The following is a 15859-nucleotide window of genomic DNA, read 5'->3' on the forward strand; positions in this document are numbered from 1 at the left end:
CTAGCTGGCTCGCCAAAAATTGTGGCATGTGAAATCTGCAGTAACTGAGGAAACAAAGGTTTGAGGTTATTGGCAAGGCCTGCAGCTACACAACAAATCAGGACCAGACTCATCTGTAGGTATTAGACCTCTAATACAGATTTTTCATAAATTTTATGTAAGAAAACAATAAACAGGACATAAACCAGGATATAAGATTAAGTAATCTGATTTCTTATTGGAGGAAAGATTTGGGACTTTCCTAGGTATGAAACAGAATGCTGCTCAATTCCCATGATGGGGAAGGGGAGAAAATGAAACCCAGGTCTCAAAATGGACTCAGTTTGGTTCACACGATTTCCATATTATAGGTATCTCAAATTCCACATTTGGAAAAGAGTTATCTTTTCCCCAAAAATTCACCCTTCTTACTGATTTGTGATATCTGAGTCACTTGCATATCTTTGTTGATGAGATCCCAAAGTAAGGGAGTATAAAGAGAGAAAAGGGCCCAGTACAAAACCATGGGTATGCCCACAGTTAGGCTAGAGGACACGCCTGTACAGCTTGCAGTCTATGAGCTGCTATGGCTCTTGGGCTGAGCATGCTAAAGGATTTTGGGTGGCCACTGAAAAATACAGATTTTGAGGTCGGTATCTATCTTGTTTCATCTCTGTACCCCTCGCCTAGCACAGATTTACCACAATAGGTAGTTAATGAATGTCTATTGAGAATACCTGAAATTAATCTCACTTACAAATTGACATGCTAAAGTCTCATAATTTTCCTTTCCTGTGCAGGCATAGCTAGCTATTTCCAAATTAGCATTTAGGATTGTAGAATTTTGTTATTGGTAGGACCTTAGAGATATCTGATGTGCATGAGTTCTTAAAGAATTTGGTGGGTTGTTTTTTTTTTTTTAGTACTTTGATAACTGGATTTCAGTATAATTGATTTCCAGTGTAATTCTGTAAGTTGTGAAGATCAAATGAGATTTGTAATGTGCTTAGCATAGTGCCTAACACATAGTAAGTACAATATAAATGCTTATCTCCTCTCCTCTTATTCTGAGAAGGGGTCCATCTGCTCACCATATTGCCAGAGGAGGTGCATGAAGCAAAACAAATTAAGAATCCTTGGCCTAGTTCAGATGTGGGGAACCTGTGGCCTTGAGGCCACATATGGCCTTCTAGGACCTTGGGTGTAGCCTTTTGACTGAGTCCAAGTGTTACAGAACAAATCCTTTTAAAATTTTTTTTAATTAATTTATTTTTAGTTTTCAACATTCATTTCCATAAGCTTTTGAGTTTTAAATTTTCTCCCCCTCCCCATGATGGCATGCAATCTGATATAAGCTCTACATATACATTCCTATTAAACATATTTTCACATTAGTCATGTTGTAAAGAAGAATTGTAACCAATAGGATGAACCACAAGAAATAAGAAGGAAAAAGAGCAAATACTATGCTTTGATCTGCATTCAGACTCCATAGTTCTGTCTCTGGTTGTGGGTAGCATTTTCCATCATGAGTCTTTAGGAGATATCTTAGAGCCTTGCATTGCAGAGAAGAGCTAAGTCTTATCAAAATTAGTCATTGCACAGTGTGGCTGTTACTGTGTACAGTGGTCTCCTGGTTCTGCTCACTTCACTCAGCATCAGTCCATACAAGTCTTTCCAGGTTTTTCTGAAGTCTGCCTGCTCATCATTTCTTGTAGAACAATAGTATTCCATTACATTCATATACTACAACTTGTTTAGTCATTTCCCACTTGATGGGCATCTCCTCAATTTCCAATTCTTTTTTTTTTTGTTTTGTTTTGTTTTTGTTTTTGTTTTTGTTGTTAGGCAATTGGGGTTAAGTGACTTGCCCAGGGTCACACAGTTAGTAAGTGTCAAGTGTTTGGTCTGAGGCTGGATTTGAACTCAGGTCCTCCTGACTTCAGGGCCAGTGCTCTATCCACTGTGCCACCTAGCTGCCCCCTCAATTTCCAATTCTTTGCCACAACACAAAAAGCTGCTACAAATATTTTTGTATATGTGAGTCCTTTCCCCATTTTTATGATTTCTTTGGGATACAGCCTTAGAAGTGCTATTTTGCTGGGTCAAAGGGTATGCAAATTTTTATAGTCTTTTGAGCGAAATTCCAAATTGCTCTCCAAAATGATTGGAAGAACAAATCCTTTTATTAAGGGGATTTGTTCTATAAAGTTTGGATTCAGTCAAAGGGCCACACTTGAGGACTTAAAGGCCACATGTGGCCTTGAGGTTCTTGGTTCCCTACCCCTGGTCTAGTACAGTACTCTTGTTTGATAGATGAGGAAGATATAAGGTGAGAAAGGTTAAGCAACTCAGGATGTTCGTAAAGCTCTGATCCTCTTCTAGTCTAGTAGTGTTCTTTTTCTCTACCTGAAATAAGTCTATAATGTCTATATAGATATAGAAATACCAACATATTCCAATGTCACTTATTCTTCCTCATCAGTCTTTGTAATTTTGAAAATGATAAAAGGATTGCGGGGGAAAATTTCTTAGTGTCGGTCATTTAAAATTTTAAACATTTACTATATGCTAAGCTTTTCTATAAATATTAGTATCTTGTAACAAATTTGTCATATATGTCTTCAGATTTTCCTGAAAAAGAATGAAATACTAGATATCTCTTTGATTTAAAAATGAAATTAATCAACCGTATTAATCTTTTTAAAAAATGTCATGCAAACTTAAAGCTTGCTGAAATACGGTGTTTTGTGTCTTCATCAGTAAGGTAATACTTTTAAAATTTTGGAGCTGGTTCTGGGATCCAAATTTAAATTTCCTCCAGCTCTTATGGAATTCTGTTGCTTAGAAAGAGTTGCCTAGGGCAGCTAGGTGGCCCAGTGGATAGAGCACCAGCTCTGAAGTCAGGAGGACCTGAGTTCAAATCCAGCCTCTCAGACCAAACACTCGATATGTACTAGCTGTGTGACCTTGGGCAAGTCACTTAACCCCCGATTGCCTCACTAAAAAAAAAAAAAGGACGAAAGAAAGAAAGAAAGAGTTGCCTAAACTTGGCTAATGGCTACACAGTATGTGCTGGAGATAAGACTTGAACCCAAGCCTCCCTGACTGCCAGGGCTGGCTTTCTATCCCCTTTGCTAGCCAAGCTCATCTACAGTTAATGACAGTTTATTAAACTGTTACTAAATTTAAATTTGCTAGAATAGTAGAAAATGCACTGATCTGGAAATTAGGACATTTGAATTGGAGTGTACACTCTGCCCTGGTATAGCTATGTGGCTTGATCATAACATTTGAACTTTCTTCACCAGTTTTTTTCTCTAGTTGTGAAAGGTTGTGATAGAGAAAATAATCTAAAGTTCTTTACCGCTCTGCTTTTACGAATGATTTAAGGACATTCTATGATATTTATGAGAGCCATATTTTTTAGAATTTATAAGTTTTTCTTCTATCATATATTTTCTTTAGTAAGCAGTTGTGAAAAATAAACTGGAGATGAAGACTTTAGAGGACCACTGGGTGGCTCTTTATTCACTTCCAAATCTTGTATAGCTTTATTTGTTTTTATCCTGTATCAACTTTTGGTTATTAAACAAAATAAATACCATTGTAACTTGAATACGGGGTCCTCTGCACTGATCTAAAAATATGTCAATTAAACTACAAATAAGAGGCAGTGCTGTTTTTTATTTTACTTTTTAGTAGAGTGGAAGATTTTAAAATAAAGGATTGGTTGTCTGATTACAGTAATACTGTTAATTCCATGTTGTGTTAAAATAATTTGTCAGAAGTTTTGTTTTTAGAAGTAGAAATTTCAGTGAAGGCTTAGGAATCTTAATAGCAAATATTACAAATGAGGCAAAAACCTTTCCCTAGATATTTTATTTAAAATAGGACAGGATTCATAGAACTGATCATAGAGTTATTTCTGGAAGAGACCATAGGGAAAATGTTAGAGAATGCCAAGGGGAACAGGAAAGGGATTATAGATACAGAACAGGCCTGTACAACATGTGATCCATAGGCTGCTTTCAGCAGGCCACAGGATTTCAAGCAACCAGCAAAAAATGTAGAGGATGTAAAAGATGTAAAGAGTGCTTTATCCATGCCTAGTTTAACCAGCACTCCACAAGTTACTGTTGTGCCCATCATGTAGTAGGTGGGTTGCCACTGTGCACTCCTCTGTTTGTCACGTGACCCAAGGCAACCAATCATGGTCTAAGAGGAGCAATTTCATGATAAATAAAAATCTTAAGTAATAAAAGTAATTAATTGATATTAATTGAAATTTCCCCTTTTTAAAAATATGGTTTATTTACAAAATAGTTTAATCATATTATACCTTTACTTGGAAAGTGAGCTGCTAAAAACCTATCTGCAGCCCGAAGAAATTTAGCCTATTTTAATTTTGGTCCTTACCTACTCCCAAGTTGTGCAGGTCTGATACAGAATTACAATGGAACCTCAGAGGCCAGCTACTCCAATACTTCTCCCCCCCCCCCCCCCCCCCCCCCCATCTTGCAGATGTGACTCTGAGGCCCAGAGACATGAATGACCTGGTATCAGGTCATAGAGAAAACATCTCGGGGTCACTAGAAATTCTAGAATTGGAAGAAGTTATTGATGAGTGACACAAGTTTTTCTCCGTAGCATCAGCTCCCTAAGCTTGAGATGCAAGTGCTAATCTGAAGTTGGACCTTCTTGTTTTTTATGGTGTGAAATTGGTGGGAAGTAGGAAGGCATTTGTTTGAACTTTAAAATTAAGAAGAGATCCTTTGTAACAGAAAGAAAAGAAAAAATAGAGAAAGGAGAAGTCATGAGTTTACCTAATGTTGGGCCTATTTACCCTCAACTAAGTGGAAGCAAATAGAATCTTTGAATGAGGTATTTTTAAAATACAACCACAAATATGTGCCGTTCTTTAATGTTTTATGAACTTTCATCCCTTTCCCCCTAACATAACCCATTTCATTTTTGACAATTAATTGTATCACTGTAGTTAAGCTTCCAAGTTAAAAAATGAAGCAAAAAATCTTTTAAAATAACATTACTAAGAACTTTCTTGGTTTAGATTTGTGATTTTTATCAGTGTAAGGAAATAATACCCTTCACTAAAGCTGACAGCTCTGTAACTTAGTTTTTAGAGTTTCCTGTGACATTGAGAGGTTGTCACTTGATCATGTGATGTCAGAAGCAGTACAGGAACCTAGATATGATTGGCTCCAAGGTTCGCTGCCTTACCAGTTTTACCACACTCTTTATCCTGAACGTAGCATAGTATGGCAGAAAGAACTTTAACTTGGGGGGGGGGTCAGAAAACCTGGGTTCAGGTCTCAAGTTTCTTCATTTGATTTCTGTATACCTTTCAGAAAGTCACTTTAATAGCCTTTTGCTTAATAAAATATAAATGATGTGCAGCTATAAATTATTGTACCAAGATTTATATTTTTCTAGGGTTATTAATTATGTACAGAAGTGGTTGGTGCTCATCTCCTATTCTTCATTGTGCCGTTGACATAACTCCAGCTTATCTAAGGGTATGCCAGTAGAAATGGGCTTTGGAAGATTCCACCATGCAATGAAGGCTTTGAGTAAGACACAGTCTGCTTTTGTGACCAGTTTTCCAAGGGCCCATCCACTAAATCAGGGAGATTCATTACCATGAAACAAAAAATAAAAATTTCATTGGCTGGTGATTTTGTAAAAACCTGACAAATACTGGCTCTTAGAGAGTATTAGGACTCTTGTGCCAAAAGTAAACATGACATACTTTTAATGATTACCGTGAAAGTTACAAATTTACACCCTTTCTACCCAGTATTTTTTTCCAAGGTTATCTTGTTTAAATTGCTAATCTGTTCAGGTACTGAGCATTGCCGGAATGTGTTACTATGTTTTAGTAATACATGGAACATTGTCTTTCTGAATTTTTAGCTTGCTTTATTTATTTATTTATTTATTTATTTATTTATTTATTTATTTAATTTGTGGGGTGAGGCTGATAACATTTCAAGTTGACTGAAATGAATTTTGGAAATTCAGATCTTGGTTTTTCCATTGACTTCTATCATAAAACATAGACTTTCCCTAGAAAACAATTTTGTAGCCACGCTTAATGATAGCCACACTTATAAAACATGCTACAAATTTTAAAATGATACATTCAAAGCAAATTTTCAGTAGCTTTAATGGAAAATTTAAATAGATTAACTTCTGAAAAATAGATTTTTATTGATATCTTTCCTTTACATATCACCTGCCTTCTTCTACAAGAAGGAAAAATGCCTCCACTCTCTGCCCTATCCCCTCATACACACAAACCACACACTGTATTGATGTTTTGGTATAAATTGAATTAAAAAAAAAATCATGGTTGGGGGTGTACAGTTTATTTTTAGATTTGCACACACACAGTGATTTTGTTGCAGCAGGGTAATTTTACAGGACCCAGGTAAGGTAGTGAGGATTTATTTTGTTTACTAAAGCTGAAGAAGTACAGTTGTAATCCCAAAACAAAGTACTTTTAGATTTAACTTAAATAAAATCAGAAATAAAATAAATTTGTTTCTAGGTATTTTTGTTCAACAGCAAACACTTAAATGTAGTGAACATTATTTAAACTCACTTATAAAGTATCTTAACATCTTCAAAGGTATCTTAAAATTAAGATTCCTTCAGCTGTTAGTTAATACAAGAAACTTAAAATATTATGCCATCAATTAATCTTTGTTTAGGCACTAAAAGAAAGATGCACCTTCCTGCTTTTCCAGTTCTCAAATAGTTTTTTATTTGGAATGAATTGAGAATCATATGTAACCTGAGCTGCTTTGGGATTGGAACTATGTTTTTGTTTGTTTTTGTGTCCTTGGGACCTGCAACAGTGCTTTTTTATTTAGTTTTACTTAATTGAACTACAGTGAAAGAAAACAATTTTTCAGAAGAAACTTCAGCTATAAAATAATTATTCAATAAGGATAAATCCAATAAGGATAAATCAGGTAACTGGACAGAGTTGGTGTTTAATCTTGTTGGTTAATTGCATTTTCTTTAATGTGCTGTAGTTTAAAATTTAGATAACAAATATTTGTTTAGTTTTAACTGAAATTTGTTATAGTTGATGGTACCGTGAGAAAAAGATTTCTACATGTTTAAGTAACTCTTCCCCATTAATGAAGATTAGCCCAAATAGATTTGCTAGTAAGAAAATGAATTGTAGATGGCCTCAGATACTTTTCATATAACTTTTCTGAGAAAGTTACATGAGCATATTATCTCATATTATGTAATAAAAGGCTAGAAATTACTGTTCCGTAATTTTTATCCGTATTGCTATAAAAAAATCAAGATTTGTCATAGAAGCACATGCTATTAAACACAAACATGCCCCTTTCTCTCCTCTGACAACTGCTAGCACCTGTGTAGACCTTCATGACCTTGTGCTTGGAGTCCAGTCTATCCTCCAGTCACAAGCCAGTGATTTTCTTAAAAGTGCAGGTCCAACCATGTGGGTTCCTTCCCTTCCAGCCTCCACCCACTTCCCACTCAGTGGCTCCATATCACTTCCAGGATCAAATACAAATCCTATTTGGCATTCAAAACCCTTTATAACCTAACCTCCTCCTACTTTTCCAGTCGTCTTATACCTTATTCTCTTTGATCCAGTGACACTGGACTCCTGGCTGTTCCATGTACAAGACACTGTCTCAGCTCCAAGCATTTTCTCTGGCTGTCCCCCTTACCTGGAATACTCTCCCTCCTCATCTCTGCCTCATGGCTTCCCTGACTTCCAGGCTAAAATCCTATTTTCTCTGAGAACTCCTCTTAATTCTATAGTGCTTTCCCTTTGTTAATTATTTCTTATTCATCCTATATATAGCTTGTTAGTTCCTTTCTCTTGTTTTCCTTCTCTCTTAACAGCTCCTTGAGGACAGGGACTGTTTTTTTGACTCTTTTTGTATCTCTAATGTTTAATATATGCCTGTCACATAATAGGCTCTTAATACATCTTTATTGACTGACCTTATATCTTCCTTGAAACAATTTCCTTCTGATGTGATCAGTAATAGAGGAATAGACTGTAATGGATTTTTTTGTTACTGACCTTGGTTGAGAGTGGAAATAGATCATAAGACCTAGGTTTAGAGCTAAATGGGACCTTATAGGTGTATTCTTTCAAATTCCCTTATTTTACAGGTAAGGAAATTGAAGTCCAGAGAGGTAAATTATAATAGGCAACATTTATATAGCACTTTTTAGGGTTTGCAAGCACTTTAGTTACACCATCTTTTGATCCTTACAACTGTGGAGAGTAGGCGGTATTATTATCTCATCATTTTACAAATGAGAAAATGAGACAGGTTGAAAGATTTGTCTAGAGTCATGTAAAGGGGCTAGGTAGTATAGTGGCTAGAGTGCTAGGCCTGGAGTCAGGAAGACCTGAGCTCAAATTTGGCCTCAGACACTTAATAGCTGTGTGACCTGTTTGCCTCAGTATCCTCATCTGTAAAATGAGCTAGAGAAGGAAGTGACAAACCAATCTAGCATCTTTGCCAAGAAAATCTCAAGTGGTGTTATGGAGAATCAGACATGACTGAAAATGACTAAAGAACAAATTTGGGGCAGCTAGGTGGCACAGTAAATAAGAGTGTGAGTCCTGGAGTTAGGAAAACTCCTCTTCCTTCAGACACAAACTAACTGTGTTACCCTGGGAAAGTCATTTAACCCCGTTTGCCTCAGTTTCCTCATCTATAAAATGAGCTGGAGAAGGAAATGGCAAACCACTCTAGTATCTTTGCCAAGAAAACGCCAAGTGGGGTTATGGAAAGTCAGACATGACTGAAACGACTGAACAACTGAAAGAGTTGTATAACTAGTAAAGCATCTGAATCATCATTAAATCCTGACTTTCAGGTAAGTCCCTATTTCATCTAGCTGACATGGAGGTAAAATTACTTCCCCAAGGTCACACTAGTTTTGAACATCCATGGGGTTGCTCCACATGCCATGCTCTTTCCAATGTACTACACTGCCTTTCTTTTATTTTGTAAGTGGAAGAAATTAGTAAAATGCTTATAAGAAGTAGGTAAATAATTGTGAATTTAGAATACATATAGAAGGGAAACAGGACACCACCTAGGCCTTTTATGTTACACAAGTTATTCAGTTCTATGTGGACATATATAGATGCTATGATTTTTCTTTTGCTTCTATTTAATTTTGGTAATATATGTAACATTCTTTTTGCAGGAGTGAAAAATCTGTTGGCCATGTGGTCTATAGCTAGCAGTTATCATTAAACAGCTGTTGAATTCTCCTTTACTTTTCATTCAAATGATAATTAATCTCTATGCTTAGTAGAAAAACCCCACCCAAATCTTAATAATATCATTGCTCATGATGAATTTCAAAGTGAAACAGACTGCACTGTCCCTTGGCAGAAATTTTGAATTGATTGAAGAATATTTAAGTCATAGTGTCAGATTGACTTGGCAGAGAAATTCACTATTGATGTCTTCTCAGTCTGTTCCATTTGAAAATTTTAGTTGACTGTAAGAATTAGAATAGAATACTTCATATAATAAATGGATATATAAGTTAAAGGTGAATTGTTTCAATTATATAAAACTGTTTAATGAAGAAATTCTATTTTTATTTTGGTGATAATATGAAATTGGAAAACTATTCTTTAGTCCCACTTTCAGGGCTTACAATCATCCTACTCTTCACTACAACTATCCTTTATTTCCTGCTCCTTCCTAGTGTATGCATTCTGCTTCCTTCAGACCACTCTCAGTTCTTTTTCATTGATATGACATTCATTCTTAGCTTGATGTTAACTGTAATTTTTAGACTTTCCCCTCTATCTGTCTAAATTGTAATACTACATTGTAGTGCCTATTCCACAAAGGGTTGTTGTGAGGATCAATGAGATAATGTACACACAACATTTTATAAACCTTAAATCATTCTGTAGGTGTTAACTGCTAATGTTAGTTGTGTTGATATCATTTTCTGTCTTTCAAGGACTAGCTTGAGTTGGTTCATCTTCATGAATCCTTTTCTGAATACTCAAGCTCTTATTGATTTCCCTCTCCCCAAAATGCAACTGCATCTTAAATTATATGGTATAGCAGCTTGATGCAGTCAGCATTAATTAAACATTTTCTATGTGCCAGGCATCATGCATAGCACTGTAGATAGGATGCTCACATTCTAATGGATTATTAAGTGCCAGGTACTGTTAAACATTTTTTACAAATATCATCTTACTTGATCGTCATAACAGTCATGGAAGTAAGTGCTATTATTAAATCCCATTTTACAGTTGTGGAAGACTAAGGCAAACAGGTTAAGTGATAAATGTCTGGGATCAGATTTAAACGACATGTTCCTGATCCCAGGCCTAGTTCTCTCTCCACTGCACGTGACCTAGCTGCCAGACCTTGGGAACCATACAGCTTAACCATTTGTTTTATTGACAAGGAAACTGGCTTTAGAGGGCTAAATGATTTTACCCTGTTATCATACCAAAATATGCTTCTCCTTAATTTTCATCTATGAATTCCTAGTTCTGTCCCCCTGTTGACAAGTAAAACAAAAATAATTTCCTATCTTCATATGGTATGTCTACCCTATCCTTCTAACTAGCCCTAGTTCTTCCTACAGACACTCATCTGAGAAAGTTTTGAGACTCTTCACCCTACCCTCCAAATATATTTTGGTACTTTAACAGAACTATGTTATGAGAGCATTTAGTTGTTTAGGAACTGTACTGTAAATGTAACATGGGCTTTGGAGATTTGTTTTTGGTTTTGATCTGATTTGTGATTTCAACAATGTTGAGAGATCCCAGCTGAGAAAAACTTCCTTCTACCAGTACCTATTCTGCAACTTAGTCCTGTCCTTTCTTTATTTTTTTTCTTTCTTTGTATTTTGTGGAATAAAACAAGCATTTCCATAATATAGTATAATAAAAAAGTGATTGCTCATGAAACTGCAGATCTACTATGTATAACTTGCTATTCCTTTTAAATATACAACAAAGTTATCATGTATTTTTTTTACTTTCTTTTCTTCCCCCCCACCCTAAAGATGGCCACCATTAGATATATACATTAGACACAAAGAGGGGTGTGTGTGTGTGTGTGTGTGTGTGTGTGTGTGTGTGTGTGTGTGTGTGTGTGTATACAAATAAACTTATTCTGTACATACTTCTATTTATCAGTTCATTCTCTGGATACAGATAGAGTAATCTGGGTGTTTTATAATAGTCAAAACAACTCATTCTTAAAGCAATATTGCTTTTACTGTATACAGTGTTCTCTTCGTTATTTTGCTTATTTTGCTCATCATTATTTTATTCAAGTCTCTCCATGTTTTTTCTAAGATAATTGAGCTCATCATTTCTTATAGCACAGTGTATTCCATCACAATAGCCATTCCCCAATTCATGAGCACCCCTACAATTTCCAATTCTTTGCCACCACAAGGAGAGCTGTTAATAAATGTTTTAGAACATAGAGTTTCTTTTCAGTTTTCCCTAATCATCTTTGGAAATAGACTTAGTAATGCTATCACTGGATCAAAGGGTAAATAAGACTTAGTCTCAGAGAGTTGTCTGAGGCTCTGATATTTTAAGTGACTTGGTCACACAAGTGACAGGATCACACAGAAAATGAGGTCAGGGTTGGACTTCAACCCATTTGTTTTCTGATTCCAAGCCTGTGTACCATTTTTCTAAAATAAGTTTTTATTGATATTTCTAGCTACTCTAATCAAGAAGCTATAACTGTATAGCACTGAAATGTCATCATTACTACTATGACACAGTTAATTATGCCTTTGGAATTTGGCTATAATGTGTTAATGACCACATTAGAAAATGTTGGTTTGGGCGGCAGTATGCAGAATGTCTCTGTATTACACAGAAAAAGTGACAATTGCTACACACATTGAAATGAAAAGCATCTGTTATAACTTGATTTTGTGTTTTTCTTTCAGGAGAGAAATAGAAACAAACAATAACTATGTGGAGATGCCCTGCTAGAATTACAACACTAATGATGTAGACTCTGGAAATGCCTCCTATGTCTAAGAAGACATTATTAAAGCTTTTTTTTTTTCTGCTTAAGGTGACATCTTTGAACACTTTAACACACAATTGACTCTACTTGTATTGGTTCTCATCAGCGCATCTGCCCTTATACTCTCTCACCAAACACTTGAGAACTGTAACTTCGTCAAGCACTTTCTGTCCTGAAGCTTTTACCAGTATCTGCTGTCTTTTGTAATTATGCATCCTAGCTAAGGCACAGGAGACTGAATGAATGCAAGGATTCATTAACTCTTTGAATTTGTTAAATACTAACAACCATTAGAAGTGGTTCAATGATGTAAGAGTCACACTGCTTCAACTTTTTCTTTGTCGTAGTTTTTTAATTGTCAGTTTTTAGCTATTTGACAGATTAAAAGCAAAATCATGCCATATTTAGTCCTGGAGTAAAACTCAAGTCTAAATGTTCATGTGAAAATTATTGTAGTAAACTTTCAATATGGCAAAGCAACCTTAAGCTATATTTTAGCCAAACAAAATATAATCTGAAATTATATTAGAATGATATTTCCCTTGTCTGAAATTGTTTGGTGTAACAGAATATTGATATGCAGCTTGGTGGATATCACCAATTAATGCACATTCTTCTTCCTCTTCCCCTATTCTCCTCCCCCCCAACTTATAATATGTATACTGAAAAATGTGCATTTGTCTGAGGAATTATTTTATTTGCTACCACATGATGAATCTCAAAGTTTTGAGTAAATGTACCTCAGTCTAATCAGACTTTTTATGACCTTTCTAACTACATTTAAAATAATCCTTAATTCTTATTTCTGGGTCTTTGCGAGCCTGACAGATTGCTATCATGAAGTAAAAACTTACTCCTAGATGATTCACTAGCTAAATAAACATAGTTCTTGTTTAGCAAGCATATACCGTTTCTCACCTTTTTTCCTCCAGCTTTCGCAATGTCTTAGCATCCTCAAAATACTTTGAAATATGGCCTTGATCCATGGATTAAATCAGTATCTAAGTAAATATGTTGATGTTTTATTGATCAGAGCTATATAAGTGGGAATATAGCATATCTGGGTATTCTTGTAGTTGTCTTTTTTTTAAAAAAACATCTTACCTTTTCTTTAATTTTAGCTACGTATCAACATTAATTTTGTATCTTGGAAGAAGTTGATTTAAACAATTTAAAACATCAAGCATCTGTATTAACTGATTTGACTGCATAACATGATGATGATGATGATGATGATGATGATGATGAACATGAACATGAACATAATATACTAGCACCAGAGATTACTGTCCTAAAAGGAAAAAGCTGTGTAGAAAGAAAATAGGTGAAGGCTGATAATAGCAATACAGTAGATCTGAATACCTTGATGTTTCACATTACTCCACATATGTTTACATCATGTTTGGAAATGTTTTCCTTTACTCTGGTCTCAGTGATCACTTCAATTCCAAAACTTAATGGAAATATAGCATTGGTTTCTCTGAGGCTTTCATTTAAATATTTTTAGGTTGCACAGTTCTCCTTCCTGTGCAAATACTGTATCCAAGTGAAATGATACAGTATTTGCAAATAACTATAGCTATTTCACAGCTACTTAGTAGTCAGTCTAGTTATTTCAATGTGTTGAGAACATTCAAATCTCAGTAGCATATAACAAAAACACTTTTCTTAAAGGGAAATTGCACCTATTTTACCCATTCTACGTGTTTAAAAAAAGTAAGCCATGAAACCTTTTATAATATGTCTATTATAGTTGTTTATAATTGCAATTGGCATTTGGGTATAGTTACCAAACTTTTTTTTTTTTAAATCAGTAATATTGTAGGGCATATCATATCATCAGGATGTTGGCTATTCTGCATGGTCTGAGGAACTGATCCTTTAGAGCTTAAGAGAGAGCCTGAGCCCTTCTCTACCACTAGAGGGCCTCTCTTTTTGGCACTTTAATACAAATTTTGTTTTTTTAAAAATACATCTAGTTCAAATTTGTTTAATTTACATAGAATTCTATGGAATAAATCAGCATGGGAGCACTTTTCAGCCAGCCAGCTGATTGCAATAGCAGACTCAAATGTCATATGTAATTAAATAGTTTGAAATAAGATTTATTCACAGTGAGAAATACATTGCAGTGCCTTCAACCTGGATTGCTAATGTTAAGTGAAATAGGTGCAATAGTCCTTTGGAATAAGAATTTTCTATTTTATAATGTAGGGTTTTCTCCCAATTGGTAATTGTTTTTCTTCATTAAATTTTCTTCGGAGCACCCGTCTTCTCTTCCTTCTTGGTCTATGAATATAGTACTTATAAGAATTATTTTCCTTCGGTGAAGCTAATAGATAATTGTCTCAGCAGCACAACTGAATGTTCTTTAACTGTAGGACCAAATGGGAGAGAACCTGGGTTTTGAGATGGGAGAGCACTTACCAAATATTTGAAGTAATAGAGCATACAGAAAAATTATTGGCCCAGTAAATTTCTTGTTTAATGTTTTCCCTAGTTCTGGTTTGAATGTTTCTTATTAAAATTACCTTCTGTGGGTATTTTATTTTGGAAGGTGTTCTAGTTTATATATTTAAAAGTAAAGAAATAACTAACCAAAATTAGTATTCTTTCTGTATACATACTGGTACTTGCAGATTCTTCCCAAAAGAAGCCCCAGCCTTTTTTTAGTTTTGATATTTGTTTCCACATTTTTAACTTAAAATGATCATTCTAACTCAAGAACTGTGTTCTTTTTGAATACCATGCATGGGGGTGGGGCTGATGTTAAACGGTTTGCAATAAAAAGAATCAGCTTAAGTAATTTAATACTTTCAAATGAATTTTGCATCCTTTAAAAATAAGTTTAAAGAATTTAAGAGACTTGTGTTTTCATTAAGTTTTGCATATCTTTTGTTATGCCATGTAAATTCCCTTCTCTTTTTCTTATGATTAAAGAAAAGGTTATGATAAAATGATTAGTTCATTTACATTCTCTTGTAGCAAAAACATGGGACTTTGAATTTTGTCGTGTTTGGGTTTGTTCATTCATGTGAATGATGGTACAGTTGGGTGAGGATTTCTGTTATGGTACCAAAACTCACCATTTGGTCCTCTTTAATCTTTGAGGGTTTCAATAAAAACTGTTCACTCACACCTGCCTTTTTTTCTATATTCTCTTTTGTCAATATATAAGATATTGCCCAATGAAGAATAAATTTTGCAACGTTTTTTGCATATGGAATTATGGCTTTTCTGATTTACACCTTCCCCTCTGAGTACAAATAGATTATAACACAATCTAGTATGAACTTTAGTTTTAAAACAGCTTTTTCAGGTTTGTATTAACTTTGGAATTTCACTAGAATAATTTTTCTTATTATTTGAACGGGAGGTACAAACTCAGTTCGTATTGTTGTATTATATAGCTCCTTCCATTTTAGCCAAGTATTTGGAAAAGAAAACCTGATGTCAAGTTAAATCAGCCCTTCTCTAGTCTTACATGCCTGTTAAATTTCCTTCCTTTTTTTTTTTTAAATTATTCTAACCTTTCTCCTCTTCCTCCACCTAATCCCCAAGCTGAATGGCACAGTCTTATGTTGAACTTTCCCCATACCGTGACATAATACTGATAGAGTATGCATGTAAATAGCAATTATTCTATGCTGGATAGGTATTTTAAGAAAACCGGGATGTGGTGGAGATGTAACATAAAGTAGCCTCTTCCTCCCCCACTTAATATACTCCTTTAATTTATTGGAGTTATTTTGATTCCACCTTGTGCTTTTCAATAAATTATACTTGATCTTCTTCCA

At 34.9% G+C, this 15859-nt stretch overlaps 1 protein-coding gene across 4 annotated transcripts in view; it reads left to right on the forward strand.

Moving 5' to 3' along the window:
- LOC114054078 (YTH domain-containing family protein 3) overlaps nt 1-15200 on the forward strand; it is a 43365-nt gene extending 28165 nt beyond the window's left edge. For all 4 annotated transcript variants that reach the window (XM_027877177.1, XM_027877180.1, XM_027877179.1 and 1 more), the window contains one exon: nt 11980-15200. In XM_027877177.1, coding sequence (XP_027732978.1) covers nt 11980-12003 — 24 coding nt within the window. In that variant the 3' untranslated portion in view covers nt 12004-15200. The remainder of the gene's footprint in view (nt 1-11979) is intronic.
- The last annotated feature ends 659 nt before the right edge of the window (nt 15201-15859 follow it).

The sequence above is a fragment of the Vombatus ursinus genome, unplaced genomic scaffold (assembly GCF_900497805.2).
Source record: "Vombatus ursinus unplaced genomic scaffold, bare-nosed wombat genome assembly UNPS02014812.1, whole genome shotgun sequence".
Classification (NCBI taxonomy): Eukaryota; Metazoa; Chordata; class Mammalia; order Diprotodontia; family Vombatidae; genus Vombatus; species Vombatus ursinus.